The sequence below is a fragment of the Myxocyprinus asiaticus genome, chromosome 38 (assembly GCF_019703515.2).
Source record: "Myxocyprinus asiaticus isolate MX2 ecotype Aquarium Trade chromosome 38, UBuf_Myxa_2, whole genome shotgun sequence".
In the NCBI taxonomy this organism is placed as follows: domain Eukaryota; kingdom Metazoa; phylum Chordata; class Actinopteri; order Cypriniformes; family Catostomidae; genus Myxocyprinus; species Myxocyprinus asiaticus.
Window position 1 is genome coordinate 3,593,264 of NC_059381.1, and position 24,169 is coordinate 3,617,432.

General features: G+C 40.8%; 1 protein-coding gene across 4 annotated transcripts in view; it reads left to right on the forward strand.

The window, feature by feature from the left end:
- The window catches only part of setx (senataxin), a 46,919-nt gene that overhangs the window by 11,391 nt on the left and 11,359 nt on the right, over positions 1–24,169 (forward strand). For 3 of the 4 annotated variants that reach the window (XR_007895246.1, XM_051678120.1, XM_051678121.1), the window contains exons 2-17: positions 4,676–4,879; positions 7,422–7,635; positions 7,961–8,070; positions 8,204–8,423; positions 13,901–14,011; positions 14,114–14,288; positions 14,910–15,003; positions 15,166–18,588; positions 19,904–20,000; positions 20,433–20,606; positions 22,475–22,695; positions 23,074–23,226; positions 23,330–23,486; positions 23,635–23,736; positions 23,828–23,940; positions 24,063–24,134. Coding sequence is in view for 3 of the 4 variants with exons in the window: in XM_051678120.1 (XP_051534080.1) it covers positions 4,682–4,879; positions 7,422–7,635; positions 7,961–8,070; positions 8,204–8,423; positions 13,901–14,011; positions 14,114–14,288; positions 14,910–15,003; positions 15,166–18,588; positions 19,904–20,000; positions 20,433–20,606; positions 22,475–22,695; positions 23,074–23,226; positions 23,330–23,486; positions 23,635–23,736; positions 23,828–23,940; positions 24,063–24,134 (5,634 nt within the window). In the remaining variant the exon portion in view is untranslated. The remainder of the gene's footprint in view (positions 1–4,675; positions 4,880–7,421; positions 7,636–7,960; positions 8,071–8,203; positions 8,424–13,900; positions 14,012–14,113; positions 14,289–14,909; positions 15,004–15,165; positions 18,589–19,903; positions 20,001–20,432; positions 20,607–22,474; positions 22,696–23,073; positions 23,227–23,329; positions 23,487–23,634; positions 23,737–23,827; positions 23,941–24,062; positions 24,135–24,169) is intronic. The other variant, XM_051678122.1, reaches the window with a different exon arrangement.

Below are 24,169 nucleotides of genomic sequence, written 5' to 3' on the forward strand. Positions count from 1 at the left end.
TATACAAATTCTATGAGACAGAATTACATAACAGAATCTATAAAACAAACTCAAGCAAATAGGCAGTATAAACACAAAGAATGCGAAGATTCAAAACTGTATCGCAGGTGTGTTCCTCCAAAAAACAAACTCCAGCCGCTAGCGGAACCAGCACAAATTCCGTTCGGTTTCCTCTGGCAGTCAAACGAATGTTCAGTGAGCCGGCTGTTTCATAAGTGCAGCAGATGACCTAATCCTTCCAATGTCCCGCAAAAAATACCCGCAAAACAAACTCCAGCCGCTAGCGGAACCAGCACAAATTCCGTTCGGTTTCCTCTGGCAGTCAAACGAATGTTCAGTGAGCCGGCTGTTTCATAAGTGCAGCAGATGACCTAATCCTTCCAATGTCCCGCAAAAAATACCCGCAAAACAAACTTCAGCCGCCAGGCGGAACCAGCACAGAAAGAAACCTAACATGTTCCCAGTTTCCTCGGACGGTCAAGTGTATGTTCAGTGAGTCAGTTCACTTGGAGGCAATGTGAGAAACACACTATGACTTTCTCAGTCCATCGATTTTATGAAAAACATCGCTTGTTGTGGGCATGTAAATATTTTGCGGCCATCCTTAGTATCTATTCTCAATTTGGCCGGAAACATCAGTGCAAAAGCGATCCTCCATTGATGCAAGAGATTCTTGAAGGAGTGTTACTACACCAAACAAACTCCAGACACTAGCCTTCCTTTGATCTTTATCGTATGATCTCAGAAATTTGGCCAGAATTGATTGGGGCCTGTCTCCCTCAGTGGATCTCCGAGCCGGTATGGAGTATTTCTATTGATCAGCACTGTAAGTATAATCTTTAAAAGTATTCATATGTTAAACAAGAAAGTTACTCTATCATTCCTGAAAGCATATGGTCAGGAATGTATTTGACGGTGTGTGTGTGTGATATTCCCATCTGGAAGCAATAAATTTGAGCCTCTTTCTATATGTATGAAAAAACAGACTGGATCCATAGGCAAAGTGAAGAAAGTTGAGGAGACAACGGTAACCGAGAGCCCAGAAGGTATAAGATGTATATGAGAATGTATCCCCACCTAGGGGGACAGACTGTTTTGAAACATGTAAAAGAGCGTGTAGAGAGTGAATCTGCAGTTGCTTTGCAGACCAACTCAGATTTTATTATTTTAATACATTCTTATCTTATGTCATCAAAACCCAAGACTTTGAGAGGCAGAAGTTCCACGACACCGGGACTCTGTGAGCTCGCTCGATTTCCAGCTTATGGCCTGTTATGTCAAGCAGACTCGGAAAGAGCTTGTCTAGGAATTTCACCATATCTCTGCCTTCATGCTCAGGAATTCCAACAATTCTGATGTAATGATGTTTCGCCGGCTGCAATTCTCCAAATCCTCCAGTTTTTCCAAAACGCATCCAAATCTATCTTTGTCTCCAGTGGATTAGCAGCTAATTCCCTCTCCGATGACTCCAGATAATTGATCCGTACCTCGATGTCCCCGATTCTTGTAACCAACTCGGAGGATTTCATTTCCATTGCAGTAATCGATCGACGTATTACAGCAAGATCCTCTAAGTCAGCGACAACCTTCGTCAACATCACAGACATGCTCGCCAGTTGCCGCTGAATTTCTCCTGCCACACCGTCCAAATTAAGTCCCTGGTCTGTGGGCCTGTCTGAGGTTTCAGCTTGAGCACGTAAGTGTCTTTTAATATCTCCAGAGCCAGAGGATTTTGAATTCTTTGCCACATTGACTTCAAAGAACAGATATGTAGCAGGGTGTATCGAATCTCATCCGTTTATGACAAAAAATAATTAACTAGCAAAGTGTGTAGAGCTCGCCGTTTACACGTCTGTGACTCCCATAACAATTATGTAATATTAAATGGGTTTTATTATTATCTGTAAGCAGCATCACAAACACAAGCAGCTTTGTGCCACAGGTAATCGGATTTGTTTTTCATTGTTTTCATTAATACTGAAGCTCTGTGCAGCATTTTATTTTCCCAAAAATAAAATGGCAGTTTTTGTAAAAATAAAAGAAATGACATTTTTACTTGATTAAAACTGTATGCATGTATCAATTTGATTAAACACCATTTAATTAAAACATTTAACATGGAATCCAGAAAAAGTAAAACGGAAAACACAATTTCAATCTATGCGACTTTATGTAATTCTCTTAAATCATTTTCTGTGTAATTTCATAAGAAATCTGAGGATTTTTATTTGATTTTAGTATCGATACTGAAAATGTTGGTATCGGAGCAAGCCTAGGAGACATTGGTTGAATTCCAATCGAAAGTGATCATCCCTTTGCCCTATTCCCTAGAGTTGGGGAAAATAATTGATATGATTTTTTTTTTTTTTTTTTTCACAATATTGTATCTATTCGTGTGCCAAATCGATATTGTCATTTCATTTTTTTCCACATTACTGTTATGGTGGTGATGGGTAAAAAAAAACCTTAGACTGAATTATGGAATAGTCGTGAACATATATACATTTTATTTTCTAAACTATCCAATGAAAGTAGGGAGTCTCAGTGTAGTAATCAGTGGGTGTTTCCAAACCAGGATGGGTGTTTCTAAGCTTGCTGAACATCACATAAGTGGAGATGAAATAAAATTTTGGGAATCTTTGCTGTATACCTGTCATGCGACAGAAGTGTGAAGAGTGAAGACTGGTTTGAAAAATCTGCATGCAAAAAAACTGGATGTTTTGTTCAAACTTTAGAGAATGAAGTGAGAACAGCACTAAGAGCAGAAATTACCATCAAATCCAGCACTGCTTTAAGATGTTACAATAATTCATAGTTACTTATTCTTGAAAGTGTTTCAAGTTTAACAAGTTTAATTCTATTGACCGTATTTGTGGCATGTTCATTAACAAAGAAAAACTTTTGCACATTGTAAAGGATACAAAAAAAGAGCTGACTTTGCGTGTGTGCTGTTGAAGTCTCGCGTCTGTGGAACAGCTGTTACGTCCATGATTCTCCACTGTAATGTGAGCTCATGTATGAAGAAGCGCTGTGATTGGATTTAAGCGTTCCTTCTCATGAATAATGTGTAGAAATGCTAATGATTGTTAGGACCATACACATGTACGTCAGTAGATCTTAAACTCCGTTTACGCATATGCCTCATTATTGTGACATTGCTTCAACTTTGGTTTTTAAACCAGAAGTATGAAATGGCTCAAAACGAAAACATAACCACGTTCCCCTTAACTATAAACACAATAGCTGTGTTTCCACTAAAGGGTCAAATGAGTGCATGCTAGTGTGTGCCAGTGACTGTTGCATTCCCACTGTCACTTCTGGGGCTTCATCGTGCCGCCTCGGGGCTTTCTTGGGGCCAACGGGCAAGTGCCTTTTGGCATGCCAATTACCTGTGGGTCAAACTTGCAGGTTGTGTATCCAGCATACAATGGTACAGGTTTTGGGAAAAAAATTTTTTTGCATTTGCAGTACAAATCTGTTAAAATGCACAATGGACACAGAAATAACTTGCCATGGTTCAAGATCATCTGTGCTTGGGCATCATCCTACTGTTAGTAGAGAGACCACTTGGGATACCATGGCAGTTACAGTCAGTGAGTTGTCAACGCTAACTTATTTTGCTACCTAATGTTTACAAATGATATAAACTCGATATTCTAGATAAATTGAGAACATGATTCCGCCGCTTGAGCTTCCCTCTTGCTTGTGAAATGGGCGGGGTGTGATGTTCGCACCAGGGTGGCATATAAAGCGTGGATTGTAGGGCAACATTGCAGGGCTATTGGCCCGATGGTGGGAACGCAGATCTATTTTGGTCTCGCAGCTCGACGCTATTGGCCCCGGCTGGCCAGTTGATAGCCCTGACTTACACTGGAATAGTGTAAGTGGCTAATGAGTGCTATCAGTGTTTTCAATAATGTGCAAACCTGTACATACCTGTTAGCATCTCCAAAAATGTGTTTGGGGGTTTCATTACCCTTTTTAATAACAGCGTTAGCTAAGAGAGGATTTCTCTCAGACACTTTAGTCCATTTAGCTTAAGGTATCACTATGTATTGAATTGTCACAATGTATCTTACTGTGCGGTGGCTGGTGATACCCATCTCTACTGTTGATAAATTACTGCTCCTGAAGCAGAATTACTGAATTTTTTTTTTTGCAGTTAGTCCACAGTATGTGTGAATGGTGAGCTTGTGTGTGTGTGTGTGTGTGTGTGTGTTCGGCATAGGCCCTAGATTTTTGCTGTTAACCAAGAGTTCCAAAAAGTAACTTATGGCACAGATTAATCTGTATAACTTTGTATATGTTCTACCTCTGGTTCCAACATATGGCTCAAGTCCCTCCTTCAATGCAAGTCCAATGATTTTAGTGCCTGATTCATCAAATAGATGAAATAAGTCTGAATCTGGTTGCATAAAGTAGTAGCGTCGTAACTGTAATGCATTACCTCAACAAGCCGTGTGATTTGAGGTATGATTCATGTATGTTGCATTGACCGTCCGGAATTAGTTATTTTGCGAATAAATTTAATCAAAGATTAAACTTTAATGATTAGGCAATTGTCCTTTTTGGAAAAGGTTGTTTAGAGTTCCAAATGACTTTCATAGTGTACTTCAAGAACATTTAATAGTATGCTGTCCTTATCTGTGTTACATGTCTTTCCATGCATGCACAGGTGGTTATGATGGAGAAGTGTTTGTGGTGTACCACATCCCTTGAGGCAGAGGGTGATGCAGCCATGGTCGCCTTGTTTCATCGCTACAGCTCGGGGCAGCTGTTTGAAAGAGAGATGGACTCTCTGAATGAAGACCTGAAGTGCTGTCTGGAGTGTGTTGTGGAGTATCACAGAGCCAGAGTCAAGGTCCCAGAACTGCACAAGGTACACTAACATGTGCTAGAATCTTGGAGCTGCATGCCTACGCACAAGCTTGTTCATCTATTTATGTAGAGCAAAAAGAATGGTGTTTGAGTTTTTGGTAAAATGATCCAAAAAGTCGGCAGTTGCCATAATCTGATGCTGCATCAGAGCCTTGCTGTTAGACACTGTCTTGTTTTCTGCCGGTTGTGTATGAGAATCCACACACAATGCATCATGTCTGTGCAGTTTCTAGCTTTTATTTTTATTTATTTATGCAAGAGCAAGTTTTGTCTGAACTGCACCTGACATTTCAAGTCAATGGGAGCTTTTAAAATCTAAGAGGTTTAGCAAAAGTATAGTTTATAAAAACTAAAAATAGCAAATCAACAAAACTAAATTCAAATGGAGCCTGTATGTGAAGACAGGGGTTTTTAAACCAGATGCAGAATGATCCAGCAGATGGAAATAAATTAAATCCGATGGTTTGTACAAGGAATAACAACTTTAGTTTTGAAAATTAATAAATAAAATGAATATTGAATAAACGCAATAATTCAGAGATGAAGTGTTTGATTATACGTTGAGTAAATAACTGTAAAGATAAACCTATAAGTCCTAAAGCTAATAGTTCATTAGATGAGACGATACTCTTTACTAAGTAAATGGGGTGGGGGGGGAAGTTTAAGTGAGCTGAGCGGAGGCCTCAAAGTTTGAGTCAGATACTGTCATGGCAGATTCCCCACACCAGCAATCAAAGCATAGCCGAGTCAGATTTCTCAGAGGTGCAAAGTTCTGATTCCAAAAATAGACAGCATAACAAAGCCGAGGTGGTCCATGGAGCATCTAAAATTACACTTCAGAGTCATGCAATTATTTTTTTTTTATACAGTTTCTGTTCCCCCTTATCTTTTTGAGCAATGGCCTCTTCATCCAATGAAATCATCTTATGCCTCCCTAGTTTCATCTTCGCCGTCACCCTTGACCCCAACTTGCTTCAATGATGGCAAAAGCATGACTATTTCATTTGATATGAATAAAACACACTTTAGTCACTTCATATGGTTACATATTTTATGTTGACCTAACTATCATTACTTTCTGTATTAATTTGATTAGTCTATTAAATGATTTCCCTTATTACAGTCGTTGGTTGCACACATTCTTATAAAATGGAGAGTTGTATGTCCACCCACGTACATATGTTTCATCTTATTTCTAGCACTAATTAACGCACATATCATCTGCCTTTTTTGGACACCAGGCAGTTCCTGTCTCTGACATTTAAGTCATCCTTTTAGTATACTCACACACACACACACACACACACACGCACAACTCCTTTAGAGTAATACAGAGTTGAACAGAAAGAGGCTATAATTCTCCCTAGAGAAGCCAAGCTGCATTTTTTCCATTGATTTGCACTTTTGGTTATTAAACTGAGTAAATGACAATTAAATCAATAAATGAATGATTAAATATGTAACATATTGAATAACATTCAAAATGCAGTTATTCATAGTACATTGATTACACTGTCATTTTTAGATCATTGCATATTGCGTACATATTAATTAAATAATCAAAAATGGATTAACTGAATAATTAAATACAAATATTCCATAATGCAGAGAGCAAAAGAGCAGAGAGGTTATTCTGCCCCTGAAAGATTGGTTAGGGTTTTTAATGCCCCCTGCGTATGTGCAAAATCACTTCCTTGCAAGGTGCAAGAGTTCTGCATGATGCATGAAAATAACTCTGTTCATGTCGTGGTGATCTATTGAGGAGCAAAAACTGTGGTTAAGTCTAAGGGAGCTAAACAGACCCCCCCCCCCCACCTCAGTATCGTAACTTGCTGAGCTTGGCAAGATAAGCAAAGCAATTGAGACATCCTGTGTCTGTCTTGATTTGAGCAAAATATTAGACAAAGCATAAAACCCAGACGCTAAGGTCCCTCGCCCCATCTCTTGAGGTCCCTGGACTTCATAGATTTAGCACAAACTCATACAAAGAGACTGACATATTCTAGCTAACGTGTTGAAGATAGAGTACACTGGTAATATGAATGCATGGAGGATGAGTACATGAATATGGATATTACTTCAAAGCTGATTATAATGGATTACAAGTATAATCACATAAGCAAAGTATAAAAGAAAGAGAATCATCCGTCCACCTAAATCAAAACCTTTTTTTTCCTACCCATTATTTGCATAATTTTAATTGTATAAACTTGAAGAGAACCATTTAGATTAAACTTGATGGCAATCATTCTCTCTATCTCTGTCTGTCTGAATAATTTTCCAAGGATCCTTTCCCAGCCCTTGGAGGCCCTAAACACCAAGCAGTTTGAGCTGAATTATCGCAGAAAATTGTAGCAAAGAATAACAAATAGAATTTGAGTAATATTAAGACAGTCCTGCCATGCAAACACTGTGGGGGGGAAAAAAGTTGAAATAAATGAGATGTCTTGTTTTTTTGCAAACATTAGTGTTTTTTTAATTTACCTGTAAAACCCAAACCACACACATGGATCAAAGGAGTGTATGTTGTAATTCTCTCTTAGCGTCTGTGGGAAATGGAGAAGGCTCGACTCGTACATGTATTGAGATCCATGTTGGATCAGGAGCTGGAGGAAGAGGAGGATGATCTCTTCATCATTGAAGATGATCTTGAACAACCAGTGTCAAAGATCTCTCCTATAGAATTCCAAATCAGACTGCGCTTCCCGCTGTTTGAAGTTCTGAAATATCCGTACCTACTCTGCTACCGTGAGCTGGGTAAGTTATGTGTGAGCAGTGTAGGGTAAAACTCTGTATTGATAAATGGTCAGACGTTGTTGACATTTTTGTGAGGGATGAATAAATTCTTAACTCTTTTCCAAACCGAAGATTTACATTTTATTCTGTTCACTTCATAAATGTAAGTAGAGAGGAAAATCGTAACAATTTTACAGTTTAGCTGTCATTAAATGAAATTGTTGACTGCAGAATATTGCCATTCAGAATAAAGTGTTCCAGAGAGCTGCAGATACAGTAAATCTGATGTAAGGAATGTGAATGAAGATCTTCTACATATTATTTTCCTCTCTGTCCTTCATTACAGGTGATCTGGTGGTTAAGGCCTTGTGTACATTGCAGGATATGAATCAGTCTTTGAATGTGTTTGAGAAGTATCAAGGAACATATCTGCTTCTAGTTCATCCCAATGAAAAGGTAATTGAGCCAAACTGGCCCTTCAGAGAAAGCTACATCTTGCTTATCTACAGATAATGCATGATGCTAGACCATAAGTCCTCTTCTACTTTCCACTTCCTCGTACATGTTCTTGCTTCACTTTTCTGTCCAGGTGCGTCGTTGGGCAATTGATGCAGCGAAAACCATGAGGAGTGTGGACCGGGATGCCTACTATGACCTCCAAGAAATCTTCTCTTGCATGTTTTATGTGATCGAGCTGGGAATTTCTCTGGATTTTCCAGATTTGGATCAAGAGTCTTACGCAGGGGGCACTGTACCAAGGCTTCCCTCTCACCTCTATGACTCGCACAATAAGAAGAATTACTGGCTAGGTCTGTTTTCCCAGATCCTCTTTTTCATCTATCTTTTCTGTTACAAAATTTTACAGTGCAAGATATTTTGGCTTGACAATTGGCTGTTCGCTGCTAATGTCACTCATTCATGTGCATGCGCTCGTGAACTAATCCTAAAAACTCAAGATCAATGCCTGAGTTGACAGAGTTGAGGAGCAGCGTCATGGTACCAACTGAGCTTGATTTAGATTAGTTTGGTTTTGTCAACTTGAAACAAATTCTGTAACCCTTAGTTTGTTCATCTAGCTTTATGGTACAGGCCTTTGGTGTAGAGTTGACTGTTGGATATCAGAATTTGGTTTGATTAAGCTCTTTTCTGAGCTATGGAGTCATTACCTAGAGTGATAAACAGATTGCACTGGTACTCATGTTGATGGCACCAATGTTCTGTGGTTACAATAAGAGGATAAATTGGGGCGGAGCGTTCCGGCACCTCCAATTCCAAAAAGAAGAAAAAAATAGTCTAGTCCGTGAACTGTTGGAACCTTCTATATTCGCCTAGAGTGGCACTGTTTTAATCGCACACATGCTCCACCTTGCTCTGCTGCCCGCTTCAAGCAGTTAAACCAGTGGGAAGAGAACGATGACACCAACTGACCTCGCTCCATCTGTGTAGGCATAATTTGCCTTTCCCTAACGGTTCCCCAAAACGTGTCACTTAGATAAGAAACTTTTTCGTTGATGCATCCTGTTCCAGGACTAAAGGCCTGTACACACATGCAGAGACTTTATCAATTTATATCTCTTATCCCTGTACTGTGAAGTTGCTAGTTGGTGTTCCTACTGCTGTCGTACTAACTTTTTTGGTGGACTGCACACCTGGCCATATCCAATCAAAAATAAAACGTGTTGCCGATAAAACTAATATCATTCTAATTTGACAAGGAATCAGTTTTCTTGTGCCAAAAATGAACATTCTGGAGGGGAGAGTGTTTTTATATGCTGCAGCAGTGCTCACTGCATCACATCATTAACCAAACAACAATCTAAGTAGGAATCAAACCTACTCCGACTGCAGAGTTTCTTCACTTCTATTGGTAGTCACTCCTCATTTGCATAAAGTTAAACTTTTCTCAAGTCGCTGGACACGCCCACATCTAGTCGCCAGAGGTCGCTGTCCCTTTGTTGCTGGAAGTTGCTGCAAGTGTGTGGGGCCTTAAGGCTCTCATTAAGAACTGATACTTCCAGCGTTATCACAATTTATTTAAATTTTTTGAATCTGGTTATACTGTCATCTAGGGTTGCAACGTTATGAGATTTTCACGGTACGATTACAGTCTCAGAAAATATCACAGTTTCACTGTATACGTTTGTAGAGCCGAGGAGGGCGGGGCTGGGCTGGAATGAGACACACCCGGTCCCCAATCAGCCTGATGGGGCGCGCGAGGGATAAAGGTGGCCGGGGACGACAGTTCGAGAGAGAGAGAATTACAGGCAGCTGCACTGTGTGTTTTTGGTTGTGTGTTTTGTTTAAATTGTTTATTAAATTATTATTTATATTATTAAGCCGGTTCTTGCCTCCTCCTTTCCACTAAACCCCCTTACAACGTTATTACACTATTATTATCAGTTACAGTGACCTTTAAAGGAGTGTAATAATATTATATATAATATATATATTATAATAATAAACCGAATTATAAACATGACAAAGGCATGTAACTAATAACATGTTATATAACTAAAGCATGTTAGTTTACATGTTAGCATAGCATGTTAAATTAACTGCTAAATGCAAAATAACATCATCTGTGTGAGCTTTTAAAGGAATGTCCTATGATGATTAATAATTAATATATCCTGTAGGTGCACGACAGCACAGCCAGACTGCTCCTGTCTGTACCTTTAACTCAGTGGTTCTCAACTGGTTTTGCTTCGGGACAGATTTTACATGGGAAATCAAGTGGCGACCCACTATAGTAAAAACGTAACCTGTACTTAATGTATCCTGGGTCGCATTTTCTTTTATGTTGCATAGTTTTGTTCATGGTTTTCAAGTACATGCATCGAGTGACATTTGTTGTTGACGTCAACAACAAAAGCGACAGGAAGTTTTCTCTTCCCCCCCCCCCTTTTAAAAATGTAAGTGCATATTTACTTATATGAGCCCATTATTATCCTGTTTGTTTCCCAATTACATATTACACAGGAGGAAAGGCTCCTCATTACCATGGTTAGGTCAGTGTAGCTAGTCTTAAATATAGTAATAATAATAACAAATTATAGTATTTATGAAAAAATAAATACTAGCTGAAACACATCTTGAAACTTTAACTACAACTGCCACTGTTGAGAGAAAATGAGGTCTAATAGATTCTACCTTTTTAGATGATTTTATATGACACTATAACACTTTGTAAAAATATAAGTTACTTTTATTCATGTAAAATCATGAAACAATTTTGTAAAGGTGATAATGATTTTGTTTTGTTTTTTAGCGCATAGCACAGTGTTGCTCTTTCTCCACAGTGCTGTTTGGCATGTCAGGGCTGCCTACTGAGGTTTGACTTGTCTTCCTTCGTAATGCTTTAAACTAGAGAAGTCTCACTAGAATTGAAATTGGTCACATCAGTTTTGAGGTCTGTGCTCCGCAATATCGAGGGAAGCCCGGTTGTTGCACGCGCGTGCCAGAGAGAAGAGCAGATCATGATCGCGAGCTGGTTCCTACATTCATGCGAAAGTGCAGATGAGAAGCCTTTAGCTGATTGCGAGATTATCATTAAATCTACCTCGGTAGTCCTAAATAGGCTATTATTTGGACGGCTGCCGAAATATCTTCAATGGGGGAACCATGGCGTTGTTCTTTCCCTTCTGTCCGCGACCCAGTCCGAATAGACCTGCTACCCACTTTAGGGTCGTGACCCACCAGTTGAGAAACACCGCTTTAACTCGCACGTGTACACACACTCACTTATGTCAGACCGCCTCGCTTCTCTCTGACATTTTCTCCGCTGTGTGTGTGTGGCGCAAGTTGACAAGTCTGACAGGCAGTCGAGGAGGAAAGGAGATGCGCAGGTGAGATTATCCGTCCGGTTGCGTCTTTTTTTTTCTCAATACCATAGATAAGCAAATGTACATGGTATGAAAACCGTCAGTTTTCATACCGTGGTATACTGTGAAACCGGTATACCGCTGCAACCCTACTGTCATCTTGACCCTGTTCTATTCCATGCACACTTGGCCATTAGACTTGCCACGATATCATAATTTTCACACTGGTGCAGTGTTCATGTTCAAACCGACTAACACCGGTATTACCGCTGGTCGGATGCTAAGTGGTACTCTGGGGTAATTTTCGTTAAGCAGTAGCCTAAACAATAATGCAAGGCAGCTTGATTTCAAACTTTCGAACTTTTAGCTGAAAATTCAAATGAAACTGAAAAAAATTAAGTGCAATTAAAATGTGTGTTCAACTTTTTAAAGATGGCTTTTCAACAGTTGTGAAGGGCAACATCTCTTTGGCAACTGTAGGGGGTGACAGCTGGGTCCTCTGTGGATATTGAAGAATAAAAACTCAGTCAGGTTTAGCAATAATCAAATGAGAGTTTACGGATTGTTCTCTGTAGGTTCAATAGGCATCCAATTCGATGAGATAAAACTGTTAGAAAGACAGGAAGTCCAAATATTTTTTACAAACTTTCCAAAGCAATTATAGTCATCTGAAAATTACATTTTAAGGGTATCATCGTGCCACAATTTCTAGCATTCTAGTAGGTCAGTTACTTCAAACGTATTACAAATATGGACTGATTACGTCTTTGTGCAAACAATAATTGTTAGCCACAACATGAATAAAGTTCCCATCCTTGGTTGATAAAAACTTATGGTCAAATATCAGAGGTTATCTATCAGTTATGGCTACTCCTTATTAAAAGGGGTACTGTGATGACGACGAGGAGGAGGGCGGGGGCTGGCCGTGATGCCACATGCCAGGTCTCTAGTCGGGCTAATCAGCCGAGGGGAAAAATGCAGCTGGATGTGACAGTTCGGGAGGGAGAGAGCCACACGCAGCTGTCGTGTGTGTGTGTGTGTGTGTGTGTGTGTGTGTGTGTATATTTGTGTTTGTCTTTTTGTTTAAATTAAATATTACTTTGATAGTTCGTCCAGTTCCCACCACCTCCTTTCCTATTTTTAACCCTGTTACATTGGTCCCAATACCCGGGAAGGAGTAGGGATGCACTGTTGTGGAGTCTTCGTCACTGCCGTCTGCCCAAAGGAGCAGCCATGGCCGTCCGCCGGGGGACGGAGTCGTCACTGCCGGCTGCCTGGACGTGGAGGAACGGCCGCCATCCGCGAGGTGCGGAGGGGCTCGCTACCGGCCGCCAGAACACGGAGGGGTGTTCCATCTGCCAGGGTTTGGAGCACCTCCTGAGCTGAGATGGTCTGATGTCATTTGCAGTATTCTCATAGACGATGATATTCTTGCAAAAAAATTTCAGAAGACTGAAACAAAGAGTGAGAACCCTTTATGCGTGTTCCACGAGAATGCACGACTCCGAACGAACAGCGCATCAATCAAGCGCATAGATGGCTTTTCTGTCATCTATTCTTAAAAAAAAAAAAATTGTCTGTTTCTTCAAGCGCGTGTGTGTGTGTGTGTGTGTGTCTAACAGCATTTCTTGTGTTCATTTTGAATCCGAGATGTCTTGGTTACCCACCATGAACACATTCGCTACCTGCAATTAAACGTCCTCTGTCAGTGCACGTACTTTGCTGCCTGTGTAATTTGACGCGTTGGTAAAGAACATCTGGTTTCAATGCGTTATTTAGGCTCTTGGATCACGGGTCACAAACTCTATTAGGCAACTATTCTTTATTTAACGCTATTCTATTCATTAGACTATTGTATTGATATTGGAAGTTCATTCATAATCTTTCCCCTTTTACGTGGTATAAAATTTCACACCGGTTTGTCCCTTGTGCCGTGTAAAACCGGTAACGCTGTACACCATGGCAACCCTAGTGGCCATCTAGTCAGTCGGACTTTCAATTGTTGGACGAACTGGAAACCATCTAGTCATCCACCTGTTACCATACTAACTGTCAAGGCCTGGCTATCAGTCTCCCACAAAGAGAGAACACCTTCTTTGATACTGTGGCAGCGGGGGCGTGGTCAAGCATTTCTCCGGAGAGAGAGAATTACAGGCAGCTGTACTGTGTGTGTTTATGGTTGTGTGTTTTTGTTTGAGTTTATTATTAAACTATTATTTATATTCTTAAGCTGGTTCTCGCCTCCTCCTTTCCACCGAACCCCCTTACAGATACATATACAGTTAACAATTACCCTGCTGAAAACTTCACATCTTGCCTGGTTGGGATATGGTGTGATATTGATCTGTAGTAAGCAAATGGTTCTGGTGTCCAGTTAATCAGTTGAGTCTGCTTTTTACCAATGTTGTAGCGCCTCACTGAACATTTCACTTCCATCTTTTTGAAGTCATCTTTGTTCCCTTTAGGCATCTGTATGTTACTAACGCAGCTAAGTGCTGAAGCAATGGACTCTTTGTTCATGGGACAGTTCAATATTCCACTCTGCATAATCAACACAATGGAAGGGTTGAAAAATGGTACGTCATGGTTTTGCAACAAACTGGATGTAAAATGATGAGACTGTGGATGTGGCCAGTATTTAAAAAGGTCTGCTTGTAAAGTTTATTTGTATATTTCAGAGGATGACCCAGCTTCTGACCCATTCTGGCCAGCTCTCCACTGTTTTATGGTGATTCTGGACCGGCTCGGTTCTAAGGTCTGGGGTCAGATAGATCCTAACATGGCTTTCCAGACCATCACTGGAGCAGCCAGCTATGTTGCAGAAATTAGAAACATCCAGCAAAAAACCATGGGGTAAGAGTCCTACATTGGTCCAGAATTTCAAATCGAGATCTGAAATTGCTGTAAAACAAATTGTCCATTTAACTGTCCAACTGCTTTAAAAATGGCACTCCTAATTTCTGCTTTAAGTGACTGTTAGTAAAATACAATTCGGATGCTTTATTCTGCCTTCCTCGCAGTCACTCTTCAATCAGGAGATAAATTCACTGTTGGGAAGAAATACACGGACACAGAATGTCACAAGCAGTTCTTCGATTTATTAAAGGAAAGCATGGGGTTATATGGTTCTTGTCACACAAGGCTGGTTAAACCCTTTATCTTGAATGCCCCCAATCCTCCATATACAGGGTTGTTTCCTCTCGCTTACAGAAGTACATTCTTATCAAGTACATTTTGTGCTCAAGACAGTGCCGAAAACTTAAAAGCAGATAAGCAAGCATCAAGGTCACATTGTTCCATCTGAGGCCTGTTTCTCACAGTGACCCTTCCCCAATTTTAAAGCCAAGCTAATAGTTTAAGTGGTCCCATTTTGACACTAAATGACCTTTTTGAAATGTCAAATATTGTAGAAGTTTTATTCGGGCTAGTGAATATGGGGATTCTAAAGTCTTTTTTAAATATATTTATGAACAGGAGGATGGTTAAAATAGAGCCAGAGATTGATGACAATGTGGTGACTTGCAGTCAGATGGTGTATGACTGTTATGGCTCCAAAAAGACAAGCCAAGTAAGCGTTCCTTTTTCATTTCTGTTCTGCATCGGTGTCTTTACATTTGTTTGTGATTCTTTTTTTTTTTTTTTTTTTTTTTTTTTTTAGTAAAACACATCACTCTTGATCGTCTTTTGCTTTAATGTTTGTTAGACAATTCTGCTTCTCTTCACCTTGTAGGGGTCTGGCTCATCGTCCAGCAGTGGTATTTGCAACTATGTGATCTATGAGGACATGCAATCCCTGGTCAATGTGCTTGATTCTGAGATGGGTCAGAGCATGCGTGTATACGGCAGCACTTTCCTGTGGTTCATTCCATTTGTCCGTTCCATAATGGAACTTCCGGAGCTGAACGCCTCCTATATTAGTGAGGTCATCCACTACCTTTGTGATAAGATACGAGATAATCGAAACATGCTAACTGGACGGACAAATTTATATGACAAAGTGACCGAGTTTTTCACCCGCATCCTTATTCAAATCATTGAGTTGCATGCTAGTAAAGGACGTATGGGAATACTCTCTCGGTGTGCCCCCAAGTGGGTGGAAGTGATTGTCATGTGTACGGTTCTGTCAGATGAACCATGGAATGCTGTACCTCCAGACAGGATGGGTGGAATTCACAAAGTCAGTTCAACTTCAAACTCTCTAGGAGTGGTAGGGCAACTACCTGCATCTGGAGGTGGCACTGGTGCCATAATTCTAGGTTGCATGATGCTGATTCGACAACTGCTGAAAGAAAGGATTCGGACCGGATCTGACCCACATTCTACCCATTTTCTGAATTTGCTTAACAAGCAGCTGCGTGGAGTTCCAAACAAACGATGGAGTCTAACATCTTCTGAATCTTCTGAGCTTCAGCAATGTTTAGTAAGAGTGGTCCGGTCATTCCCAGAACGATCTGGTTCTCCTGCTATAGTTCTTGCCCCAACCACAAATTTAATACATCCAAATGCTGTTTTTGCCAAAAATTCAATTTCATCCCCACATCTGAAACATGGAGACCAGGTGGCAGGTTCAAGCAGAGCAGGAGATGGGTCTGCTTTGATCAAAGAGGAGCCACTTTGGGATTATGAAAATTGCATTTCGGATGAGGATTTGAGTGGTTTTCAGGACATCGTAAAAGCTAAAAAGGAACATACTGACCCAGTGCTGATTTCAGAAATGAGACCTGATGTTAAGTTTGCGCATATTAAATCCGATTTGGGGAACTTGTCTAGAAGTTCTTGTCCTTTAAATTTGCAACCTGTCACCACCTCTGAGGAATGTAATATTAGAGCTGAGGATGATGATGATTATGATGACGAGCCTCTTGATATCAGACGGAACCGCTTGATGAAATCCCACAAGCTTGAATCTAGTGATTCTGAAGTGGATGGTATTGATGTACAATTGCATACCAGGTCCACAGGAACCTCAATGGAGAACCTTGAATCCAGTACCATCATTATCTCTGATGACAAAGTTTCTGAAAATGATGAAAGACCATCAAAGGAGATCCTGAGTTCTTGTAATAAAATATGTCCAGTGAAGAATGGATCTCTAGAAGATCCAGACTCTCCTGAGAGTCTTGTGCGAGACTACGATGATCTCAGTGAGTCACAAGTATTTGAGTTTGAGACCCAGCAATATGTGGCATCTGCCTGGGGTGATTTGGATGTTGATGCATCAGTCTTGACGAACGAGCTCAAATTAGACCAAACACTTAAACAACGGCTGGAGCCTGCTCCTAATGACTCCTCTCCCTCGTGGAGTACAGGGACCCAACTAATTCCAGATGAGAACATCGAGAGGGCCTGTCCGCAAGCAGAGGATAAGATCAGACAACAGCAGCAACCACAAGAGCCAGCTGTTTCATGTGCGCTGTCATCATCCAAAACAGCCTGTACTGCAGAAAACTTTGATAAATTCATTAAACCAAAGCCTCCACCAGATACAAGCCAGAAACGAAATCCATCTGATAAGAGAGACATTTTGCAGTTTAAAAAGCCATTAATAATTGAGGCTCTTGCTCAAGAAATCAGGCACAACCCCCGGAAATGCAGCTCTTTATCTCGGGATAAGGGTCCTCCAACTACTACTACATCTACTGTGCCATCTCACTCTCCGTCCTCCAGCTCAGTTTCTTCACCTTATTTTTCTGCCTCCATGTCACGTGGCGTACCTGCCATTGTTCCACCAAAGAAGGTTCGTGAAGCTGTAGAGCCAAAGTCAACAGCGGAGCGTTTGGGATTGAAAAAGAAGGAAAGAAGAGCTTTTGATCTTTCTCAGCGTTCCCTGGATTGTGTTGCTAAACTGCGGTGCCATGGCCAGAAAGTGCAAGTGGAGCCAAAACAGAAGAGGAGACGAGTGTCTCATACCACTAAGACCTCTCCACAGAAATGTATGGGAAAGGGCAACAAGAAACTTTTGGCATCTCAAGACATGCAGTTTTTCAGGCAAAGTCGTGAGAAGCATCAGAGGCCAACAACTATATCCCCCACAACACTGGCTCCCCAACAGACAAAGAGCACCCAACCAGGTGAAATACACCTGTCAAAACCTACAGTTGCAGCCGAAGAGGATTGTAATTTCTTTCCTTGTCCTCCGCCAGATCCTGACCATCAGCAAGATACTGAAAAGGCTGCAGCCAGAATAAAAAACAACAACACTAGTGAAACCATTGAGGCTAGAGGGGATGGGGTTGGAAATGGTAGGATAGAGTCCAAATACTTTCAAAACGGTGAGCTTACTGATGTCGCTGTCAACACAGAAGGGGGAAAAGATGCAAAAGAGGAGGTTGATGATGAATGGATGTTCCTCACTCAGATGGAACCCACAGATATGGAACTATGCTCCCAAATGGAACAGTTTGATGAAGAAAATGGTGAAGGACTGTTTCTTACCCAGAGAGATCCTGTTGACATGGACCTTGATCCAGTTAGTGAGTCAGATACCCCAGGGCAGTCAGTATCAGTAGCACATAAACCTCTTCCTCTGCAGACTCCTCACACCCCACTTTCAGATGTCATACATAATGATGATTTGTTCCTGAAGCCTGGTATGTCACCCATGTCCCAGAAAAAGGCCAAACCTTCCACTACAAAAATATACAGTCCCAGCTCCCGCAGTGCGTCACTTGTCCTAGAAATGGAGAAAGGGGCCAAGCCTCCTCCTGCACCAAATGTTGTTAAAGCTAAGGTTTTCCGTTTGCCTTCAGCAATTGTACCCACCAAAACAATTCCTACTTTGCCTTCTCCACAATTGCCACAGCCATTCCCTTCTAAACAAATTCCCTGCCCTCTGAGCCATGCCCCTAAGTCAGTCATTAGTTTTGAAATGAGCTCTACATCTGCACCACCATCTTACAAAATATATCAAAGACCTGAAGCTCTAGCTCACAAACCGGTGCCCACGAGAGATCAAAGCCCGGTGTTTGACCTTTCAGTCTTGACCCAAGCAATACTTAAGTGGGAATATTGGATGCTTAAGAACTACACAACATTTGGGTGTCCAGTTGACCTGTGCTCACTGCCACTGAAGGAAGTCCCATTGAAATTCCCTAGCTACCTAGAGTACTTTAACACCTTGTACCCTCTGCTGCTAATTAACTCATTTGAAGAGGTGTGAATACAGCTTATTTCTGTAAATCTTAAAGGAATGGTTCACCCAAAAATGAAAATTCTCTCATTCACTTATCCTGATGCCATCCAGATGTGTATGGCTGGCTGGCTGTCTTCAGAACACAAATGAAGATTTTTAGAAGATAGAGCCCTGTCAGGTCCTTATAATGGATGTACACGGGTGACTGCACAAAGTCACATTTAGGCAGCATAAAATAATCCATGCAACTCCAGTCGATCAATGAATGTCTTCTGAAGCAAATCAGTAAGTTTGTGTAAAAAAATGAATCGATCATTAAAACGTTAACTTTTAAAAAGCACTTCCTGCTAGCAGCTGACACGAAGCATGACGTAAGCGTGTCTGCGAGTTCACATGAGAATTCGGAAGCGGCGTTATTTACAACAGAAGAACGATTGTCATGGAAGAGTTCGGCCATTTCAAACCACATCAGAGACCTGGATGGAAGTGCCGATTTTAAAGTTAAAAACGTTTTAATTATTGACTTGTTTCTTACATAAACCTATCGATTCGCTTCAGAAGACATTCATTGATCGACTGGAGTCGTGTGGATTACTTTTATGCTGCCTAAATGTGACTTTTGGACCGTCAAAGTGCTGGCACCCGTGTACATCTATTCTAAGGACGTGACAGAGTTCTATCTTCTAAAAATCTTCATTTGTGCTCTGCTGGGGGGGCCTGGGTAGCTCAGTGAGTATTGACACTGACTACCACCCCTGGAGTTGCGAGTTCGAATCCAGGACGTGCCTAGTGACTCCAGCCAGGTTTCTTAAGCAACCAAATTGGCCCGGTTGCTAGGGAGGGTAGAGTCACATGGGGTAACCACCTCGTGTTCGCTATAATGTGTGGTTCTCGCTCTCGGTGGGGTGAGTTGTGCGTGGACAACACGGAGAATAGCGTGAAGCCTCCACGTGCTATGTCTCCGTGGTAATGCGCTCCAGCCCCATGATAAGATTTGCAGATTGACGTCTCCGAAGCGGAGGCAACTGAGATTCGTCCTCCGCCACCCAGATTGAGGCGAGTCACTACGCCACCATGAGGACTTGGAGCGCATTGGGAATTGGGCATTCCAAATTGGTGAGAAGGGGAGGTAAAAATTGTGTTCTGCTGAAGAAAGACATACAGATTTGGGATGGCATCAGGGTAAGTGAATGAAAGAATTTTCATTTTTGGGTGAACTATTCCTTTAAGTCTTTGAATGTAATTTAGGACTATTTTATACAGATTTTGTTTTTCCCTATCCTTTTGCATAGCATTCTGTTTTTATTTTAATCTTGTTCATTAAACTTTTCAATAGATGGCTAGTGAATGGCTCAAGGAGGGGAGAGTCCAACAATATCTTAAGGTCCAGGGTATTGAGTACAGCAATTACACAGCTAGCGCCAGCTTCATAGGTAAGTCCAGCCTTGATGGGCAGTAAGACAGATCATCTGATGTTCAGTTACAGTGATTTTTAATACAAGTACAATCTATGATTGGTACAGTTTGCCAGTTATACACTATGACTTGGCCTGTGTTTATAGCCATAGTGAAAATATCTAAAAAGGACTTTTTCATATGAATATAGATTGCAGCTTTGAAGGGATGTTCAACCACTTAAGTACTTAATTGGGAGATCTCTGTAGAAGCCCTTAAGGTTAAAAAAAAAAAAAGGATCTATCACTTAAAGGTGTAATCTGTAAAACAAAATGGCTCAAACAAGATTACCATGTTAGGATTATATGGCAGTAGCAGCAATTACAGGCTATTTGGTAAGACTCTTATTGAAAGCTAATTGTTTGGACCCAGATTAAGTGCCTACCCTTTCACAATGTTTCTGTTTGTAGCGGGCCTTAATCCAGACAGTGAAAAGAAACAACATTACCCCAAAGAGGATGACCTTGTGCTGCTGTGGCTGCCGGAGAACACTGGGGCATATGCAAACGATGAATCCGATTTCAATGAACCACCACGTCATTTTGGTTATGTGTCCTGGTCCAGTGTTTCCAACAGAGGACCAGGTCTGTGAAAAAGGGGGTGTGAATAAGTCAGATGGAAGTTCTGGAATGGCTGAAATTGCTTAAAGCACCGTTAATTTTTTTTTTTTTCTGTCTCTTTCAAATTCAAATGAGCTTTATTGTCATGACCGTATACAGTGTTGCCAAAGCACTGATTAATAAACATAATACAAACATAAAAATCATGTATATATGAATACATAAATAAAGATGATAAAATACACAAATGACAAAGTAAAATACAGAGCAATGAGAGGGAGGAAAAAGGTAAATTAAAATAGCAGTTTCAATAGAGCTGTAATATGATAAGGGGTCAGTCTCTCTCCCTCATTTGATGACAAGAGGACACATACTGCGCTGCCAGCTGAACACACTCTACTTTCCCATAAGATACAAGAGTTTGTCTAAATCATGTATGTCCTGGATTCAGGTAGAATATGAGCTATTTGTGTGAACTGTGCGTTTCTAATGGACTCATTTACTGCAGTGAGTGAGGAAATGGCAGCTCGTCCTTCATGACTCCTTCAGTGCAGTGTGAACAGTCTGTCCTCTCTGGGTCTCCGGTTCTGTCTGTGTCGACCCATCTATACAGACAGACTGTGCTCACTGAGATGATACTTTGACAGTAGCTTTCTTTGTCGATAGTCTTTAATATTGATCAAATATGGTGCCAGTTTATAATCAGAACTGGATGGATGAATTTAGTTGATATTTTTCCACTAAATGGTGCATAGGGTCACTCTCTGGGTGTCCTGCCCTGTGTGTAAAGGCACAGTGATGGTAGTTATCTGGAGGTGTCTGACAAATGGAACCAGAACTTAGCTGCTGTCTTCTGGATTTCAGTGAGGAGAGGGAACCGGCCCAGTTCTGCTCCACAACCCAGAATCGAAGCATTTCTGTGAATTCCCAGGATGATTTTGCAGAATTCTAGGTGGAAAATTTCAACAGGGCTTTTGTCCCATGATTCATAATTTAATTTATATTTGGGGCCCCAGATTTCACAGCCATATAGAAGTATAGGTTTGATGCTGTCGAAGACTTTCAGCCACAGTTTAATGGGGGGGTTGAATTTAAATAATGATGTTCTTTATACTATAATATGTCCTACAGGCTTTGTCAGTCAGATCTTTTATTGCCAAATCAAATTGTCCTGAAGCAGAGATTGTAAGACCCAAATAATTATAGCAGTTGGCATGATGGATTGTTCCCCTGATTGTAAAAATATTTATTGCTCAATGCGTTTTTTAAAAAAAAAATTATTTTATTTTTTCTGAAAAATCATGACTTTGGACTTCATGTTTATTGGTAAAACCCAATCACTGCTATATTTTTCTAAAATGGAGAGGCTTTCATGTAGTCCCTCTTCATTAGGTGACGGCAACAGGAGGTCGTCAGCATAAAGGATGCATTTGATTTCTCTGCCAACTAAGATCAGTCCAAGGCAAGATGACTTTTGAAGGGTTGTGGCCAATTCATTTATATAAATATTAAATCGAATTGGGCTGAGGCTTCAGCCTTGATGGAACTCCCTTGGTCTGATTGAAATGGTTGGTTCTTTTGTCATTAATCTTAACACAGCATTTATTGTCCTTGTACATTTTTTTTAAGATATCATATGTCTTTCCTCCTACTCCACTCTGGATGAGTTTCAGGAAAAGTCTGTTATGCCAAACAGAATTGAAGGCCTTTTTAAAGTCAACTAAGCAACCAAATATTTTGCCATGTTTTGTTTGTTGAACGTATTTCTGTATAAGTGAGTGGAGTGTGTAGATATTAGTTGTTCTCTGTTTAGGCAGGAGTATAATTTGACATTTATTTAGTGTCTTGTGTTCTCTCTCTCTCTCTCTCTTTCATATCCATATTTTCCTCAGGTTCTGACTCAATCCTAAACCTGACTATCCAGACACGTGGTAACGTATCTTTGAATTCCCAGATTGTGTGCTGCGAAGTTATTGGATCTTTGGTCAGCACATTCCGGGAGTTCCGTGCACTGTGTTTGCTGCGAAATGGACCAATGTTGCGTCCTTTTCTTGCTCCACATATGGCAAATTTCACACATCCTAGGGATGACCCACAGGACCTGGTTGCACTAGTGAGTTTGGGAATGTGTGGTATTCTGCAAAGCGAGTGCTGTTAATTATATTTTGGTGGCACATGAGATTTTTCAGATTGACATGGGAAAACTTACCATAGCTGAGATTACAGTAAACTGTTTCCTTCTATGTATGCCCACTGAGAATGCAATGCATATAGAACACATTTTGGAATGCAGAAACACATGAAATCAAGCTTTCATTGCTAGAAGCATTTGTATTCATTTAAGTAGTGGGTTTCGGAATGAATCTAAATGCAACTAGGCTACCATTCTCATTCGTATTTGTTCATGTCTTGATTTTCTTGTTGGGATGCATATGTAAACCCTTTTTTTTGGTACTATGTATTCTGTTGTAATGTTCTTCCTGCATTTTAGGGGTACAACAATGACCAGGCCAGAGCAATAGCCTGTGGTCTTGCCATGATAAAGAGACCAAAGAAGACCCCAGAGTTTCTAATTATTCATGGTCCTCCAGGAACTGGGAAGAGTAAAACCATTAGCGGCCTGCTGTTTAAACTCCTGTCTTCGGTCAGTGTTTTTTCTTTTTTTTTTTTTTTTTTGTAAACAACTGCCAAGGTGCATTCTATTGATTTTATTTTGCAGAGTGTTTTGCATGTGTTTATTTTAATAGGGGGGTAATGGTGTTGCTCCAGAGGGGAACCTTCCCTCCAGGACTCGGCGGACACGCGTTCTGCTCTGTGCTCCCTCTAATGCTGCCGTCGACAGTCTGATGAAGAAAGTCATTGTGATCTTTAAAGAGAAATGCCGTAATATCAACAGTCCGCAAGGTACAAAGCTTGCACGCACATCCTTAACTGACAGAAGCAAGCACGCATTACATGTTCACAAGTCACAACATCACAGTATTAACATGCCCTTACCTTTATCTCTGCAACACACACTAACACCTGCTTGACCTTAACCATTTGTGTTTAGGTAATTGTGGTGACATAAACCTGGTAAGGTTAGGAAGTGAGAGAACCATCTCAAGATCTCTGAAACCCTTCAGCCTTGACCACCAGACTAAAGCGAGAGCAGGTAAGATATAAATGCATGCCCCAACACAAGATTCTTCTCCTTCAGTTCACTCTTGAATTCAAAGTGTACAAGTTGTTGTGTATGTGTACAGAGCGAGTCCAGCAGACTGTAGAAGCTGATGTACAAAGGCAGAAGGAGCAACTGGACCAGAGCATTGAAAATCTCTCCCAGCACTGTGCAAAGGCCAAAAAGGATTCCGCTGAGGTAATGCATCCTACACACCAACAGGGGTAATGGAGAACCAAGGGGTCTTCGAGTGATGTGTATATTAATCACTCTTATTTTAATGTTTTCTTGAATCTGTTACCTCATGGGTTGGTTGACAGTTCAAGATGTTGACAGAGAAAAAGTTGCAGCTTCTAAAGGAGAGAGAAGGACTGAGTCAAAAGATTAAAGAGGTACTGTAAACGATCACATTTGTTAAACATAGTTC